The sequence below is a fragment of the Pyrus communis genome, chromosome 17, assembly GCF_041283825.1.
Source record: "Pyrus communis isolate YQ-2024b chromosome 17, ASM4128382v1, whole genome shotgun sequence".
Classification (NCBI taxonomy): Eukaryota; Viridiplantae; Streptophyta; class Magnoliopsida; order Rosales; family Rosaceae; genus Pyrus; species Pyrus communis.
Genome location: NC_142581.1, coordinates 8142868 through 8159879, shown reverse-complemented (window position 1 = coordinate 8159879; position 17012 = coordinate 8142868). Strand labels below are relative to the sequence as shown.

The following is a 17012-nucleotide window of genomic DNA, read 5'->3' as shown; positions in this document are numbered from 1 at the left end:
ATTATCTCCGTTAATAAAGTAGAGAGTGGATTAAGCCTCACAATGGGAGCTAGCAATAATGTGGTTCAAATTTACCTTCGACGATAATCGAACCTAAGATCTCTCATTTATAAATAAAGAAAAATATCATTATACTATAATATTAAATGACTGCTCTTAAGTACAATTTTAGAAGAGAACTGTTATTAGCACTCTCAAAATCTCATTCTACACTCCTCACAAGTGTATTTTTCATTCTAATTATAAAAAGTTTAAAATGCAAAATAAAAATTTTAAAGTATCAATAATAATTATTAAAAAAAAAAAAAAAAAAAAAAAAAAAAAAAGGTGCCAACTTCTGCTATTTGTGGAAGACATAAAAGCTGCCAAGCATATTTTGGGGTGCCATGTTGTCATGCTTTTGGCAAACTTTTAATAAAGCGATTAGGTGTGTCCATATGGGCAGTTGCAACTAGAATATGGGAACCATCATTAGACATGATCTCTCCCTTTCTCTCTCTCTCCCTCTCTCCCTCTCTCTTTCAAGTGAAGTAGCCATATTTGACTATAATTTTAACTTTGGGACTTGCCTCTCAAGTAATTTTATCTTCCTTGTTTCCACCTATTTTGGTGTATTTAGGGCTCGTTTACTTATTCGTAATCAAATTGAGAGGAATTGAATTGATGTGGAATCAGAATCTGATTTTTGTTGAAGTTGTTTACTAAAACTGTCTGGAATCGAAGTATGAATGATGTTGAGTTTATATAAGTTGTTTACTAATTCACTTCAATCAGAATGAAAACTTGGTTGATTACTATATTGCCTTTACATAAATAAATTATTTTCACACTAATTAATTGTTTACTAATTCACTTCAATCGGAATGAAAACTAGGTTGATTACTAAATTGCCCTTACATAAATAAATTATTTTCATACTAATTAATTGAATTAAATTTATATAATAAAATTCATCTATATAAAAATATATAAATAGGTTTTATTTATTTATTAAAAGATGGCATAATGAGTGTCAAATGAAGGGCAATGTTAGGATAATTAGAAACAAGTGAGGGCATAATTGGTAAATAAAAGCCATTCCGTATTCCTCAAGTCACAAGGAATTGAAGTACCTCCCTTATGTAGGGAGTCCAATTCCTCCAAAATTAGGAGTTAGATTCCTTAATACGTGTGGACTCCATATGTATTTTGATTTTCCAAGATTACGTAAACAAAGATGTACGCCGTAATTGGAATCCAATTATGTAAATTGATTCCGATTATTGGTACGTAAACGTATTGGGGAAACTACTACTCATTTGAAAAGTGAGCTGCCTTGGCTTTTTTTTTCTATCACTTTTCACCCATGGTATAATCATTTATTTTTATTTTCATGCATTATTCAATTATATATGTATATTCAACTCATAAGGCACAATTTTAATACAGTGATTGAGTTGATCGAACAGTTTTTATGAAACCGCGTGATTGTATTTCGACAAACAAAGAAGAGAATCAAGGCCATGCTGAATTTGAAGGTTTCTGCAGCACCTTTAACATGGGGTAGGCAGTACCCATTACTTGTAAAGATGCTCTATGGAGGTACTGAACGAATTTCCATGACACTATGCCAATAGGATCGAAATAAAATTTTGGTTACGAACCAAAACTGTGATGTAGCTATGTCTAATTCATAGGTGATTAGTTGAAAATGAGCTTTTTGATAAGCTCACTTTGAAGAGAGTTTCAAACTGGTAAAACTGTGAGTTAGTGAAAAACATCTGAAAGGTTAGCAGAAATACCTCTATTGAGAAGTAGTTGATCACCATCGATTGGAAGTTGATATTTAGAAAGTAGGGTTAAACTTGAAACATATTTGACGGTCATTTATCGAGAAAATTTTTATGTTGTCAAACATTCTGATATGCTCTATCGTCAATTTTAATTAATAAACAGAGAGCGATGTATGATTCATAACTTGACAAGGTAACGTTTCATATACCCAATAAGAAATTATTGGTTGTCAAAATTTCGAGAAAGTTATAGCAACGGTCCCTCAATTTGAACTCAATTGGAGCAATTATCTCTCAACTAAATATCTATTACCATTGGTCCCTTAACTCATTAAAACGTGTAAACATGGTCATTTTCGTTAACTCTATCAGAATTAAGTTATGTTGGAATGATCATTGCTACAACTGGGTTAGCGTTGAGGAACCGTTTCTCCAATTGAGTTAAAGTTGAGGGATCATTTCTCTAGTTGGGTTAAAGTTGAGGGACCATATTTGCCCCTCGATTCAGCCTCATATGTGTGACACATAACTCATTTTGACGAAAGTTCTAACAGAGTAGAAGAAAAAGATAATACTTGAATGATCATTATTCCAAGTGAGTAAAAGTTGATGGGCTGTTACTACAATTTCCTCCAAAATTTCTTACATCAATTTGTTTTTAAATTTTCTTCTTCTTCTCATAACTCACTCACAAAGCAAAGCAGCAACAGTTCATTCTATCCAGTTTCTCCAGAGTCCCAAAGCTGAAGCCTTCAAGCTCGGCACCCATCAAATGACGGAACTGCCCCTTCAGCCAGTCCTAATTTACCATCCCAGCACCGCCCATTATGGCTTTTCACTGCCCCTGCTCCACTGAAGCACTGGAGTCGCGGCGTCTCATGGGCGTCCCGGAAGCTCACGCTCGTCCTCGGCGCCAACACCACCTCCTCACGAAGCAGACCCACTTCCGCTCTTCCTCCTCTGGGCTCGTTCGCTCCGTCAGCCTGAGGTTTTTATCACCGTACGTTTCGAATTCAAAATTTTCAAATATTGTTGTTGATTGTGCTTCTGAATTTGTTTGGGTTTTATATGCTTCGAATTATGCACATTGAATTGAGTGTCTTTTGTCGTTATAGAGTATGAAAGCTTGCGTTTTTCGATGTTCTGGAACCGGGTTTTATTTGGGTCTTTTTCGTCTTCAGCATTGCTCTACTCGCAATGTATGTCAGCATACATTTGGGAATCAGAGTCAGTGTCATCTTGATAGGAAATTGTGTTTAAGTTGAAGCGGATTATTATTTCAGTATCCAAGGTAATTATGTTCATGTTTTTGGTTAATCAAATCATAGGAAGCATGAGGCACACCATTAATGGAGTTTGAAATATATTCGCTTGATTACATGTCAAGTGGTAGGCATTGGTTCCAATGAAATTTCCAGCATTTGTAGTTACTCTACCCCTATCCGTGCATGCTATGAAAACATCGTTCAACAGATGAAATGTGGGATTATCAAATTAAATGCCGGTTGCTGTAGTTCCTCTGTCCGTATTTGTGCATACTCAGGAAACTTCAGCATTTGTGTCTCAACACAAGATGAAAAAATTACATAGAAATGCTTTAAAAAAATACTTCTGTTAAGTCTGACTGTCTTCGTACCTTGTATATCTCTGTTTTTACTCTTTTTCTCTCCATGGAAGGATTTATACATTATGGTATCAGAGCAGGTATATATACCATCACATTGTTGAGAGTTGTCCCACATCGGTGAGGGACAAGGTTTGCTATGTGCTTATATGGTCTTGGACTACTCCCCATATTGCCAATTGGTTTTATGGTGGAACCTCAATTTCATCACACATACTCCTCTGAAATGCATTCAGATTCACTCTCTGTATGGCAAAGCATAGTTCTTTCCTGAGTTCTCCTATGACGTCCATGGAGAAAAGTAACGCGACTGTACTGTTTTTGAACATCTTTGATACTGTTTCCTTGTCTGTGTTAGTCTTGCATTAATATATTTAAGCTCATTTCATTGTCTGGTTTGAGAACTTCAACCTACACCCCACCCCCTGGCGGAAAAAGATGCATTTGTAGTAGTAATTTCTCTACTGATAGGACTTATCATCCTCATCTATGTTCAGACAGACAACTACGAGAATGCAAAGAATTAATTTGAGATTGTTCTTTGCATTATGCTTCACTGGTCTGAGTGATAGTGTTGTAATCTGAAGTTTTCCTTTCCACAATGATCATTCTTAGTCTTGTTTCTACCTATGATAAGGAATTCAAGGGAGGAGTCCTTTTATTTGCTTCTCTCCCCATTGGTGCAGTTTGTGTAAAGCTAAGGAGGAGAGTGTTAACCATATTTTTCTTCATTGTTCTTACATGATTCAACTGCTCATTCCAAAGGGTTGTTTCGAGCTTTGAAGCACCAATTTTGAGGCTCTAGGAATTGGGAGGAAAGCTAAAGCTTTGTGGGGTTGTCTGGTGTCGGCAGTTTTTTGGAACATTTGGTTGGAGCGTGACAAAAGAATTTTTGAGGATTATACTGGTGTGGGGGTAGCAGATCTATGGGGAAGAGTAAGATATTGGGCAGCCCTCTGGGCTTCAGTTTCGAATGATTTTAAGAATTACTCTCTTTCTCACATACTGTGGGATATGTTAGCAGTCGTAAAGTGATTTTGGTTGAGGTTTTCCTACTTGTAACAGATCCTCTTGAGAGATTTTGTTGTTCTGTTCTTGGTGGATTTCTTATCCACTTCTGTGTATTTCATTTTTCTTTTTTAATAAATTGTTATAGTTTCTTCTCAAAAAAAAAAAAAAAGGAAATATGTAACCTCCTTTTTTAACTCTTTAAAGAAACGAGGATTATAAGAGAATGCCTCTCTTAGTACTAAAGTAAACTATTATGTCGTTAATGTTACACATCAATGACAGCATCCTTTCAGTAAGTACTTTCCTATAGTTAAAAACGGCTTATGGATCTAGAACACTCTGGTTTCTCAGGAAAGTCAAATGCTGCTTCTAAAGGAATGTGCAAGATAGTCTGGACACTAGAGGCTGATCTAGAAGCTGGCCAGTTTCTATACATAACTGGGGATCCTACTGTTCTTGGCTGCTGGGAGCCGGGGATTGCTATACTACTGTCTCCTACGGAACATACAAACTTATGGAAGGCTGAAGTCAAGGTACTTTTGCCTAGTTGCGCAAAGTAACACGTGATTATGTTAGTTTTGTGAAGCATGAAATGATGCATGAATTACGGTATCTGTCAAATATGAGTTTTATTTATTTGTTATGACTTACACAAATGAAAGCAAACAACAAAATCCATACACATGTTTCTAATATGATAAAATAAGTAGTTATAGATTTCCCGTTAGCATAGAAGTAACTAGAGATGTTTCTCCAGGGAAAAAAACGAAGAGAGAGACAGAGAGGTAGAAATATTTCATTTTTATTTTATTATATGCTGTAAGGTTCGCTTCTTCACCCTTTACTGTTCGGCAGATTAATGGTGGTGTCAATTTCAAGTATAACTATTTCATAAAGACAGAAAGGTGGCCTTCATATGACATCACCTGGAGACCTGGACCTGAATTGTCTATATCTGTACCCTTACCTGTCAAACAAAGTGGAAAAATTATAGTGCGGGACTCATGGATGAGGACCAATACCACAATGTCTCCGATTTGTTCATGGCATTCGTGGATAGAGGAGGCATATCTTCCAATACAACCTTTATTCTCAGCTCCAGCTAGAGGTAAATCTCCCTCATAATGCCTTGGTATATGCAATCTCTTTCCTTGACATGTTTCTGAACACTCAAATGCTTCCAGTGGTTTGACAGATGAATATGAGATTACGAAACACCTTAAAAGTGATATGATTGAATCAAAGCCAGCTTTAAATCTTCCTATGGAGAACGCTGATGGCGAACTTAACAAGGGCTTAATTTCCAGTAGTGAGATTTTAGAGTTGAACCCATTCTTAATTGAACCAATGGAGGATAATGTGTACTCTGATGGCGACCGTATAGCGAATAGCAGTCAGAGGGGCTCAACTTCTATTAGTTGTTCAACTGAAAGACATTATCCTGTTGAGTAACCCTGGTTACTCCAGTCACCTCTTTTCTGTTTTGTGTCCAAGGATAAGATGAGGTCTGATGTGTCCAAAAAGAATGACAGCATAAAAGATGGTGCGGAGAATTTGGAAGATCCAGAAGATTTGTTGCCTGAAGAAAGGAATAACCTAATTTCGAAGGAACCTGTTCCTACAGTTATACTGATTAATTCTTCTGTATGTAGCATGCAAAGGACAGCTCTACTGGAATATGGGAAATTGGTTGAGTTGCTACTGGAACCAGTTAAAAGTAGCGCAGTGTGATAGCATGTATATAGGTGTGGTTTCGAAACTTGTCCCCCATATGGGTGGTGCATTTGTAAATATTGGGAGCTCTAGAACCTCTCTAATGGACAGTAAACTAAACAGAGAACCATTCATATTTCCTCCATTCTGAAGGACAAAGAAAAGTGAAGTCAACAGTAATATGTTGGATGAGCACATGACTGCCTACGAAAATGAAAGTGTCACTTGATTATGAAGCGACTGATGACATCATTGAAATCAGCTCTCAGAACGATTATGTAAAATCGATGCACAATGATGTTGACGATGATGAGCATGATATTGAGGATGAATTTGATGTTTCACATGTTAAGGAAAACATCAATGGTGGTATACTCGATTATGGTGAAGTAGAAGCTGATCTTCTAGAAGGAGAAACTAGTTCTGTACCTGTTGCCATAAATGGATCTAGCAATTCTCAAATGTCTCACCTCCAAAATAAGAAGAGGGATACAAATACTGTGACTAATGAGAATAAGTGGGCCCGAGTTCAGAAAGGCACTAAAGTTATTGTACAGGTTGTAAAAGAGGGGTTGGGTTCAAAAGGTCCCACACTGACTGCATACCCAAAATTAAAAAGCAGATTCTGGGTATGTTTTGATTCAACCTTTGCCTCCTTAATGTTTCCTTATTCTTTATTTTTATGAATATATAACACCTCTGGTCCTTTGGCTTGCAGATATTGTTAACTCTTTGTGATAGAATAGGAATTTCCAATGTACACGATTAAAAGTCATAGCAAAAACTTTGCAGCCTCTGGGTTTTGGTCTGACGGTAAGAACTGTTGCTGCTGGTCATTCTTTAGAGGAACTGCAAAAGGATTTAGAAGGCCTTGTTTCAACTTGGAAAAACATTACAGAACATGCAAAATCTGCAGGTCTTGCAGCAGATGAAGGTGTGGAAGGGGCCATTCCTGTCATTCTCCATCGGGCAATGGGTCAGACGCTCTCAGTTGTCCAGGATTATTTTAATGAGACGGTGTGTTTTATCATTTATATCAATGTGTTTGTACCTTTGTTTGTCATTTCCCGTTATTTTCTTCACTTAAACTTTACAAAAATCGTGCAGTTTTATTCCTATATTGTGGATGCTTCAGGTTGAGAAAATGGTGGTTGACTCTCCCAGGAAATATCATGAGGTGTGGCCTAAATTATCATATATGAATATTTTAGTAGATTAGAAACTGTCATGAATTTTTTGGATTGAGACAAATGTGTGTGATGTGTAGTTGGATCGTAATTGTTTTATGGGTTCATAGATTACTAATAGGAGAAACTGAGAACATGATATTGAAAAAGCATCTTGTGGTTCCAGACTTCAACATGTCTACAATTGACTGTTTCTATATCTTTGATGATTTATCTTTCTCTAATTGCAACAGTGCAATCACTAGGTTTCTGATGATATTTTGCTATGAAATACTAAGGTCAACTTTTACCACGCTTTCCAGGTTAGCAATTACCTTCAGGAGATTGCCCCTGATCTTTGTGATCGAGTAGAGTTATACAATAAAAGAATTCCTCTTTTTGATGAATTTAAGATAGAAGAAGAGATCAACAGCATGCTCAGTAAAAGGTGAGTGGCGGGCAATATTGCTTATGCTCTCAGTTGTCACATTCTCTAACTCTGAAGATGTGTATTGACCCATTTGTTAATTTTTGTTTCATGATCTCTTCACTTCATTGACCCTGTATATTTGGTTTTCTCTTTATTTCTTTGGGGGTGCGGTGAGAAGTATTTTTCAACTATTTTTGTTGATGTTTACATCTCTTGCCTTACAGGGTTCCACTGGCTAATGTAGGGTCTTTAGTGATAGAGCAAACCGAGGCATTAGTCTCTATCGATGTAAATGGAGGACATGGGATGTTTGGTCATGGAAATTCACAGGAGAGAGCTATTTTAGAAGTCAACCTTGCAGCTGCCAAACAGGTATGCTATATGCTGAACTCTAGCTCTCTCTTTACAATTTGTTTGCCTTGCACAGACAAGTAACTTGTATATTTCTTGCCAGGCAACATATTACTCGGTTGTGACTTGTAAGATGGTAACAGAGCATATTACCATGTTTATGCAACTATTACCTGGTTGCCGTCCGATTTCCGAAAGATGTTATATCTTTCTTTCAAGGCTTTAAGTTAGATTCTCGTTTTTTTTTTTTTCATCTGGTTCTTTAAGCATTAAGATACTTGTTTGACAGAGAATAATGTGTTCCAGATTGCAAGGGAGTTACGACTGAGAGATATCGGTGGCATAATTGTGGTAGATTTCATTGACATGGCTGATGAGTGTAAGTCGAAGTCTCCCTCTCTTGTGGGTTTGTGGAAGTGCTATTGACATATTTAGGCATGACCATAAGTTCATAACTGGTTTTGTCCTTAGGATGGATAGAAACTTACAGAACTTCATGTTTTTATGGGGAAAAGGAGGCAGGTTAATAAAAATACATAAAAAGATTTTTAACCGTCATCATTTTTATTTTGGGAAGTTATATTTATTCATGAATTCCTCTTTGGCGCTGCCTTATTTCCAGCAAACAAGAGATTGGTCTATGAAGAAGCTAAGAAGGCTGTTAAGAGAGATAGATCGATGGTTAAAGTCTCCGAACTGTCTAGGCATGGACTTATGGAAATAACAAGAAAGCGAGTGTTGCATTATCACGATTCACAAGCTTTTAGTTTTCAGTAAAATTTTAAACAGAATAATTTTGATGAAGATTTGCAGTTAACGCTGTCCGAACTATTTGTGATTACCCAGATGGTTGCTTGAAATTGCAAATACATATATAGATTATTTAATATTCAGAAATTTATGTCTAAGAGCGGAACATGGAAATCTTCACAAGATTTATATATTAACAAGAGGATCTTCATACAATGCTTGATGAGCTCAGTCAAGGTTAATTGTTTTATGTGATGAATGATGGAATGATGTTGGCAGGTACGGCCTAGTGTGACGTTTATGATTAGTGAACCGTGCGCTTGCTGTCATGCCACTGGGAGAGTAGAAGCATTAGAGACCTCCACCTCCAAAATTGAACAAGAAATTTCTCGATTACTTGTAAGTGAAGTTTTAGACTACTATATGTTGCTTTGTGTGCATATAAATCTGAAAACTTGGGAAGAACTGGCAAATGCAATTGTGCATATGTTAGAAAGAAATGAACTACTCAAGCTCCTTTTATTGACGGAGAACTATTTCTTTCAAGAATTGAAATCCTGCTAGCAGGCTTTACGGCTATTTTAACCTAATACCATATAATTTTAGTTCATTAAATTGTTAATGTGCCTTTTGGAACAGAAAAGTTAATACTTCTTGAAATTTTATCAGGCGATGATGGAAGAGAGACCGGACCCGGGAAACCCCAAATCTTGGCCAAAATTTATTCCGAGAGTTGACCGTCACATGTGTGAGTACCTAACTTCTGGCAAAAGGACTAGACTTGCATTCTTGAGCGGTTCCCTCAAGGTCTGGATTCTACTAAAGGTATGTAAAATCGAGGAATATTCTTGATCCCAATCTTTCAGTTTCTGTTCAAGATTTAGGATGACATGGGACCCGGAAAATGGTTAACTTGAAACTTCAGATGAGAAGTCACATAAAGATCCGCCTCCAGTAACGATCTCAACGTTACGATCTTGGGAAGGCAGAGGTAACAATTCTGGCCACAAGGTGACCTTGTTTCCGGTCAAAAAATGGAAGACCGGGCGAATATGAGACTTGCCCGATCGATGTGTACTTGTTCTGTATACGGACTAGAAAATTTTCTTTCTGATTCTTTCAAATGTTTATTATATGAGAGGAGGATGTAGAGAAAGGAGAAAAGAGAGGATTATATGGCATTTTGTTGATAAAAGCCTGTTAATTTATTGAATCACATTGTAGTAATGCTTGGCCAACAAGTTTTGTTAATAATACCTAGGATTGTTCCTTTCTAAAAAGTTAGCGACTTTCACACCGTATAACTTCTCCGCTCAAAAACCTTTGTATTATTTAGTCAGGTCCTAAAAAACGCTAAAATAGAATTTCATCCTTGTTTCTCTTTCTCTCACGAACTGCTTGTGCGGCCATCTTCTTCTCCAACTAAAAGTATTCCTTGTTCTTCTACTTCTCTCTCTATCGATTGATTTCACAAATTCTCATCACTGCCTTTTGGGTCTTTTAAACTGCAGACTCCTTCAAAGCTCTGATTTTTGGATAAAAAGCTTGCTTCTTTCATGGGTATTTGAGCTTTCTGCCTTTCTGGGTTCTAATTAAAGTCAATCTTCATCTAATTTGATATGGGTTTTCTTTGGTTTTGCCATTTTTGGAGCTTTTGATCTGGGTCTTGGAAGACTCATTGTTGTTGGGAATCCTGATTAGCACTCCAAACTAGTCATTTTGCCCTACATTTTTCTATTTTTGATGACTTTCTTGGAATGCGAGTAACAATTCCCTATTTATTGAAGGGTAATAATGATTAGAGACGAGTAAAAATAATTCTGGAACAACTCCCCAAAAGATCACATGATTCAATACATGGGCATTGACATCAAACAAAACCCAAGTTCAACCGAACACTTATGAAATTCGAAGTGATGAAATATTGAAAGTTGGTTTTTCTACAAGTACAAAACTCATGACAAAAGCTACTTAATTCTAAGACTATCAGTTCAGGCTTACAATTTCTCAAATGCAAATCATAACAATAAGCTAAACAGTACACGTGGATATCGGCAGTGTAGCAAATAACGAAGTCACAAACCTTATTTGCGGGGATCAGCTGGTCGCGGTGCTGCAACTGTTGATACCATCCTTGCAGTCGTTGGTGAGATCATTGAAAGTTTCAATCTGCTTTTTCCCTCTCAGGAACACTTCTGTATCAACCGAGACCCTCATGTAACCGTCAAATTCAACCGGAACTCCATTGTTGAGCTTAGTGGTTTCAGAGTACCACTCGCTGTTTTCATCCCAAAGATCCTTGTACTCGTCAAGGACGTGAGTTGTATACTTGTCTTTCAAAGGATCAAAGAAAGATGTATCCGGCTCATTTGTTGCAATGTAGAGGTTCCGCCCGTCTTCAATTTTGTTAGGTAGGGTTGAGAGCAGTGCATTGGGTGAAGTATCTGCATCAAGGTTAGGCCACAACTCCTTGTTCTGTGCCTTCTCTCCTCTCTCAATGTGCACAGAATCATAATCCCAGTTCAATTTTGATGCAATTGCAGACACTATATCCATTAACCTTCTCGATTTCCACACCAAATGCCATGGTCGTTGAACAACGGACTCTGTCTCCCCTTCACACACCCTGTACCAATAATTGTCTGGCTCCACAGACCCAAACTTTCTCATAATCAAAGTATCCTTGACATCATTAAGTTTCATAGGTGTGACCCTATAATCCTCCACAAGATGCAGACCCAACCCGTCTTTCTTCTGCCATTTTTCCCAATCTGTCCAAAACTGCTTCGCGTCTAACACAGATGCAGATTCTCTTAAATGCTCAAAGTCAAAGTAAAACCTGAAGTCCTTCCCTTCCTCATCTTGATTAGATGAAGTGTAAATCGAAGACAGACAAAGAGTCAATTCCATGACCAAAGTTCGGTTCAGGTACTGAGCTTCACCTAAAGCACACAAGAAACTCCACAAGTAATGGTTCATGCTCTTGCACCTATCTCCACCACCCGTATATAGTAAGTATTTCCCATGACTGAATGAAACTTCAGACTCAACCACCGGTAGGGTATCATTCACAATCTCACCAACAACCGGCATAGAATTCTCCTCAGTCTTCCCTTGCTTATCAAATCCGGCCTTCTTCTTCCTCTTCCTGGCATTTACTCCAGTATGGTACTCTCCAATATCACCCACACTAAGAGTACAATTCTCAGACTTCAAAATGCTAAACCTCCGATAGTCCTTGTAAAAAGAAGCAGTCTTCCCTTCCTTAGGCCTAAACCGCCAAGCCATATCACAACTGTTAACATCCGAACCCCGCACTGGTTTCCCAAACCGGTAAAAATGAATATCCATAAACTTCTCTATGGTGGCCCTCATCATCAAATGGAACACTTCCGGGTCCCTGCAATCAATGGGACCCTCACAACTAGCCGATTCTGCTTCAGAATTCTCAGTAGTCAAGCTATCACCCTCGCTCAGGTTAACAACATCAGTCATATTGATAAAATTTCCAATCTCTGTTTGATTGGGAGCCAAGAAATTCTCACCAGTCCGGACCACAGTGTCATCGGACTTGAAAGTGGCATTGGATTTGGATGTAAGGAATGTGGTGATCTTGGTTGACGGGTGAAACAACGGGTCTTCGGGTTCATAGGTAGCGGCAATGATAGTAAAGATCAACACTCCCAGCACAAAAAGCGTAAAGCAAAGGTTCCCAATCAAGGCAAGGGCATTGGGGCCCAAATTCTCAGGCCTAAAGCCTCCAGTTCTGGCAAATGGGGACCGACCCATCATTTTTCGGAACTAGAAGCTTCTTCTACAACCAACCAAATCCACAATCTACCACAAAACACAACTACCTAAATCACCAAACCACCCAAAAAATCGAAGATTTAGTAAAAAAAAAATGGAGAAAACATAACTATATGGGATTCGAAAAAGATAAGATTTTTATCGATTTGGGTCCTTTAATTTCAGATCTTGGAATAAATTCCAAGTGGGGTTTTGGAGATCTACGAATCGATGCAATGTACGAAGCCAAAAGATTAACAGACGAGCGAAGATTTTTACCTTCTTCTTCTGGTTCTCACGTGGAGAGATGGAGCTAGAACCGTCGGGAAAGCTTTATTTCGTCACCATTTTCGTCGGTTCTGTCGACTTGGCTTCTCCAGTGCGAGTGTGAGCTGTGTGCAGCTGCTGGATTTTCTCTCTCAAAAGTCTCTGACTTTTCGGTGAGGGACGATTGTGACGATTAAACCAGATCACCGACTCCTAGACTGCGCAGGGGTTGTACTGCGCTTATCCGTTAGGATGGTTCCACGTGGAAGAAGCGGCTGCGTGGAAGGAGATGAGTGGTGTGGCGTATTGCGCCACCCGTAATGAATTGCTGAGTTCGGTGTTTATTAATGGGAAGTGTCTACTTCACGGTTTAACAACCACAGACACACCGACAGTGGCAAAAATGTAATTTTACCTTCTATTAATAATGATAGTTCAAGTAATTAATTAATAAATTAATGATGTATTTTAAGCTCCTACGTATCAGCTCTTTTAGTTACAGAGTTAACAATTTTTTTACCTAAAATTGATGTCACATGTTAAGGTTGGTGCCTTAACTAAATAGGTAACTGTCCTTGAGCTAAAGTACAGAATGGAATGGATTCCAGCCTTTTGCCACATGAGCCAGGAGCATGAGAGCGGAGTTGTCTGCAGCGAGAATGTCGTTAGGCAGTTTCCCAAGTTATTCACATTTACATGTGAGAAAGTTAAAACGCATGACAATATGTGATTGGCTTGAGACGACGTTACGTTGACATTCCTATTATATGGGTAATGACACTGAGGTGGTATCCTGAAAGAATCCTGCATGTGAGAAAGCTAAAATGTTTGATAGCACGTGAAAGACTTAAGATATTGCCATAATAACGTTCCTAATATAGATAAATTACCCCATGTAGCACTTCACCTTTTGGGGTTGCTTTAAATACAAGGTATCTTCAGTTATATAATTTTTTTTTTCTTTAGTTTAATGGAGGAGAGGGAGTCGAAAACAAAATCTCCGGTGCAAAGAATCATCTCTGAGCCAACTGAGCTACAAGTCCCTTTCCGATATCCTTAAATTTTGGACATGGATTACCAACTTGACACTGCCTAGATTTTCACTTGTGGTCAGAAGAAATGTGCAGTAAAATATCCGAATGATTTTATATATATACATGAACAAAGTTTGAGATATACAATGGACTCACAATTCACCCTTACTCCAATCCAACATTTCAACTCCAGTAACTGGGGGGCGATTTAGCAGGGTGCAGAGTTTTAACTGGCCAAACAAAATTATTACATAGACTGCGTATTCGAAGGTGGACAAGATGCAGCTCTCTGCTCGATTCGGTTCATGCTATGCTCCATGCTTCTTTTAACCATGTCTTCCAATAACCTCTTTGCGGTTTCAGCTGCTTTGTCCGCTCCATCTACCCTTGTGGCAATGTCGTATACAATTCTCTCTAAAACGGAGGATGCCAGTTGCTTTTGCTGGGGAGAATCTCTAAGCAAGTCTAGCAGCATATGAGCTCTATCCCGGGCTTCAGCTGTGCCATCTACCGTCAGTCGAAGAAGACCTGGGACTGCACCTTCGTTAAGAATGAGTTCCCTGTATTTGTCGCGGCAGCTCTGACACATGGAGAGCAATGCTCCAACCGCGTGTTGTGTGCTGATTAGGGATCCATCTTCAACAGTCTCTACTAAGGTTAATATCCCACCTTCTGTGTTTGAGATTGCAGTACGTCCTTCTTCAGAGTTGGATAGGATCTCGAGAAGGGCAGTAGTTTTTTCGGCAAACTTGGAGTACTTTTTGCATTCTTTGAGGAGGTTGATAAGAGGATGAACGGCTGTAGCATCCAGAATGGTAGTTGAGTTCTCTTTGCAGGTGGAGAGATTGTGTAAGGCAGTCACAGCATCAACTTTTCCTTGAACACTTCCGGAGCTGAGGATCTCAACCAGGAGAGGCGCAGCTCCTGAATCTGTAATGATTGGCTTGTTTAGTGCAGCAGCTGAGAGTGTTAAGATTGCCGCAGTTGCTAAATCCCTTAAACTACCATTTTGGAACTTGAGGAGCTCAACAAGCGGGGGGAGGGCTCCGGCCATCACAATCTTGACCTTATTCCTAATTAGCATAAAACAAGGACCCAATGAGACATACAGACAACATATTGAATATTATACTAGTAACAGCCATAACCTAAAACGAGGGTAATGGCCAAAGAGCAAAGAATTGCAGTACTAGGGACCACTTTAAAATTCACATATAATAACGCAACCATATCTACCACAATGTGAATTCACATGATTATAGTTAGGAGAATCCTCCACAAAAGAGACAAAAAAGGACTAAAGGACACCATTTAAGCGCAATAACCGCAACAAGTGCTATTTTTACTCAAGGTGACTTTCTGGTATCAGAATGCTAGTGCAGCATTAAGATAGAGACAATATAATCTGTCTGAATTCAGCCAATGGATTCCGAACTAGCATTTAATTAAAATACAAATATTTAAACTCTGAGAAGAAATTTCTCTCTATTAACTTCCACACAAGTTTCCATTACCATGTGTACGAAGGAAAACAAACAAAAACAAAACTAAAATGAAAAACTGAACTCGACAGCCTCACACCCTTCAACAGATACATATACAAACAAAGCCATCTCATTGGTCAAGCCTTTGGGCATTCCATCTCATTTGCAGCAAAAAGGAAAAATCCTTGGGAATCAAGATCCAGCTGGATCTTCCAATACATCGGTAAAAGGAGAAAAAATTCGTCAAAAAAGGCTCTCTCCGTCAAGTAGTTTGACATCATCAAGCACTGCCCTTTCTCTCATTTGTTCTTTTAATAAATGAACTGAGAGGACAAATACACTATCATCTATTTCTTCTTCTGCATATCATGTCACCCTCGCTCAGCTAGTAAATAAGGAAGTCATCCAATCCACACAATTACGGACAAAGATGATTTGTATTCGCTAATCTCAATCAAGAAATCATCAACCAACTTATCAAAATCCATTTATTTGCTAAGTAATGTGATCAATTCTTTTCATTTTTTGAATCAAAATCTAGAAGCAAAGCAACCCCATATGAGAAAAACATAAACTCATCTCCAAAGAATCATAAAACAATCACAGAACACAAAAAGTTTCAAGCTTTCCGAAAATTAACACAAAGCAAATAAAACCCATCCACAAAATTAGCAATTTCTATTCCTTCAAACCTCAGCAGTGAATAAGCAGAGATAAATTCAAAGGCAGAGCAGCAAAAGTTACCGTTCGTTTCGGACAGCGAGGTTGAGGAGCGCGAGGAGGGAAACTTGGCGCGCATCTGGATTAGGAGAGCAGAGCATCAACACCAGCGGCGGAATCACGCCCGCCGCGCCCAGCTTCGAGCGAGTCTTGGAAGACGAGGACGAAGTGGAAGACTTTCTGACCAAGTTTCTGATATCTCTGGCGGCTTCAATCTTGGATTCGAGATCGCCATGGATGAGCTTCGAGGAGATTTCGAGTATAAGGGTTTGTTTCCTTTGGTTCCATGTCTCTGCCTTCTCCTCCTTCTCTTCCACTTCTTCTCCTTCTCCCACTCCCACCGAGGTTTGCTTCTCCTCCCCCATCTCTCTCTGTACCAGCAGAGGAGTTTCCGTTTCTGTTTCGAGGAGTTTTTTCTTTTTCTTTTTATCTTTTTTTTGCTTTATTATCTTTTCGGTTTTTTTCTTCTTTTTTTATTTTTAAAATTTCTTTCTCCAATGAAAATGCATTAACAAATGCTACGACTTGCAAAACCAAAGGGGTTATTTTCCAAAAAAGGAAAACAATACGGATTGGAATACTTAAAATGGGTGCAGTATCGATAAACTCTTTTTTACTTCTTACATCATCTTAATTTGGTTTAAACTTTTGATCTCTTAAGCATTATTATCAGAAATGTATGACATGTGTTGCTAAATTTATGATACATTAATGTATGACATATATTGCTGAATTTGATTTATTATTGATTTTAGACAAAAAATAATAATAATCATGGTTGGATCTACTAAATATTGTTGCAGTCAAATGTGAGGGCTGTTTCTCCACAAACCCAAATCAAAATTCCCAAAATTCAAATGGGAAATTGCTAAAATGTGTAAAGGTTCGTTTGGATTTGCTT

General features: G+C 38.2%; 2 protein-coding genes and 1 pseudogene across 4 annotated transcripts; 1 reads left to right on the top strand and 2 right to left on the bottom strand.

Moving 5' to 3' along the window:
- The first annotated feature begins 4775 nt into the window (after positions 1-4775).
- On the top strand, positions 4776-9991 carry LOC137709136 (ribonuclease E/G-like protein, chloroplastic; annotated as a pseudogene). The gene is made up of 10 exons (XR_015958267.1): positions 4776-4940; positions 5263-5515; positions 5603-6749; positions 6839-7137; positions 7256-7297; positions 7610-7734; positions 7941-8088; positions 9097-9216; positions 9487-9642; positions 9743-9991. The product of XR_015958267.1 is annotated as a ribonuclease E/G-like protein, chloroplastic (transcript).
- A 712-nt stretch (positions 9992-10703) lies between these two features.
- Positions 10704-13219, bottom strand: LOC137707453 (uncharacterized). 2 transcript variants are annotated; one of them, XM_068446326.2, is made up of 2 exons: positions 12886-13219; positions 10704-12674 (listed from the first exon to the last, which is right to left on the bottom strand). In XM_068446326.2, the coding sequence occupies exon 2, from the start codon at positions 12607-12609 to the stop codon at positions 10915-10917; it is 1695 nt and encodes a 564-aa protein (XP_068302427.2). In that variant the 5' UTR covers positions 12610-12674; positions 12886-13219; the 3' UTR covers positions 10704-10914. The 2 variants fall into 2 exon arrangements, with proteins under 2 accessions (XP_068302427.2, XP_068302428.2); XM_068446327.2 differs by having other exon boundaries at positions 10704-12654; positions 12886-13078.
- Positions 13220-13995: 776 nt separating this feature from the next.
- LOC137708392 (uncharacterized) lies at positions 13996-16542 on the bottom strand. Its single transcript, XM_068447453.2, has 2 exons — positions 16136-16542; positions 13996-14980 (listed from the first exon to the last, which is right to left on the bottom strand). The coding sequence occupies exons 1-2, from the start codon at positions 16474-16476 to the stop codon at positions 14155-14157; spliced, it is 1167 nt and encodes a 388-aa protein (XP_068303554.2). The 5' UTR covers positions 16477-16542; the 3' UTR covers positions 13996-14154.
- Between the last annotated feature and the right edge of the window lie 470 nt (positions 16543-17012).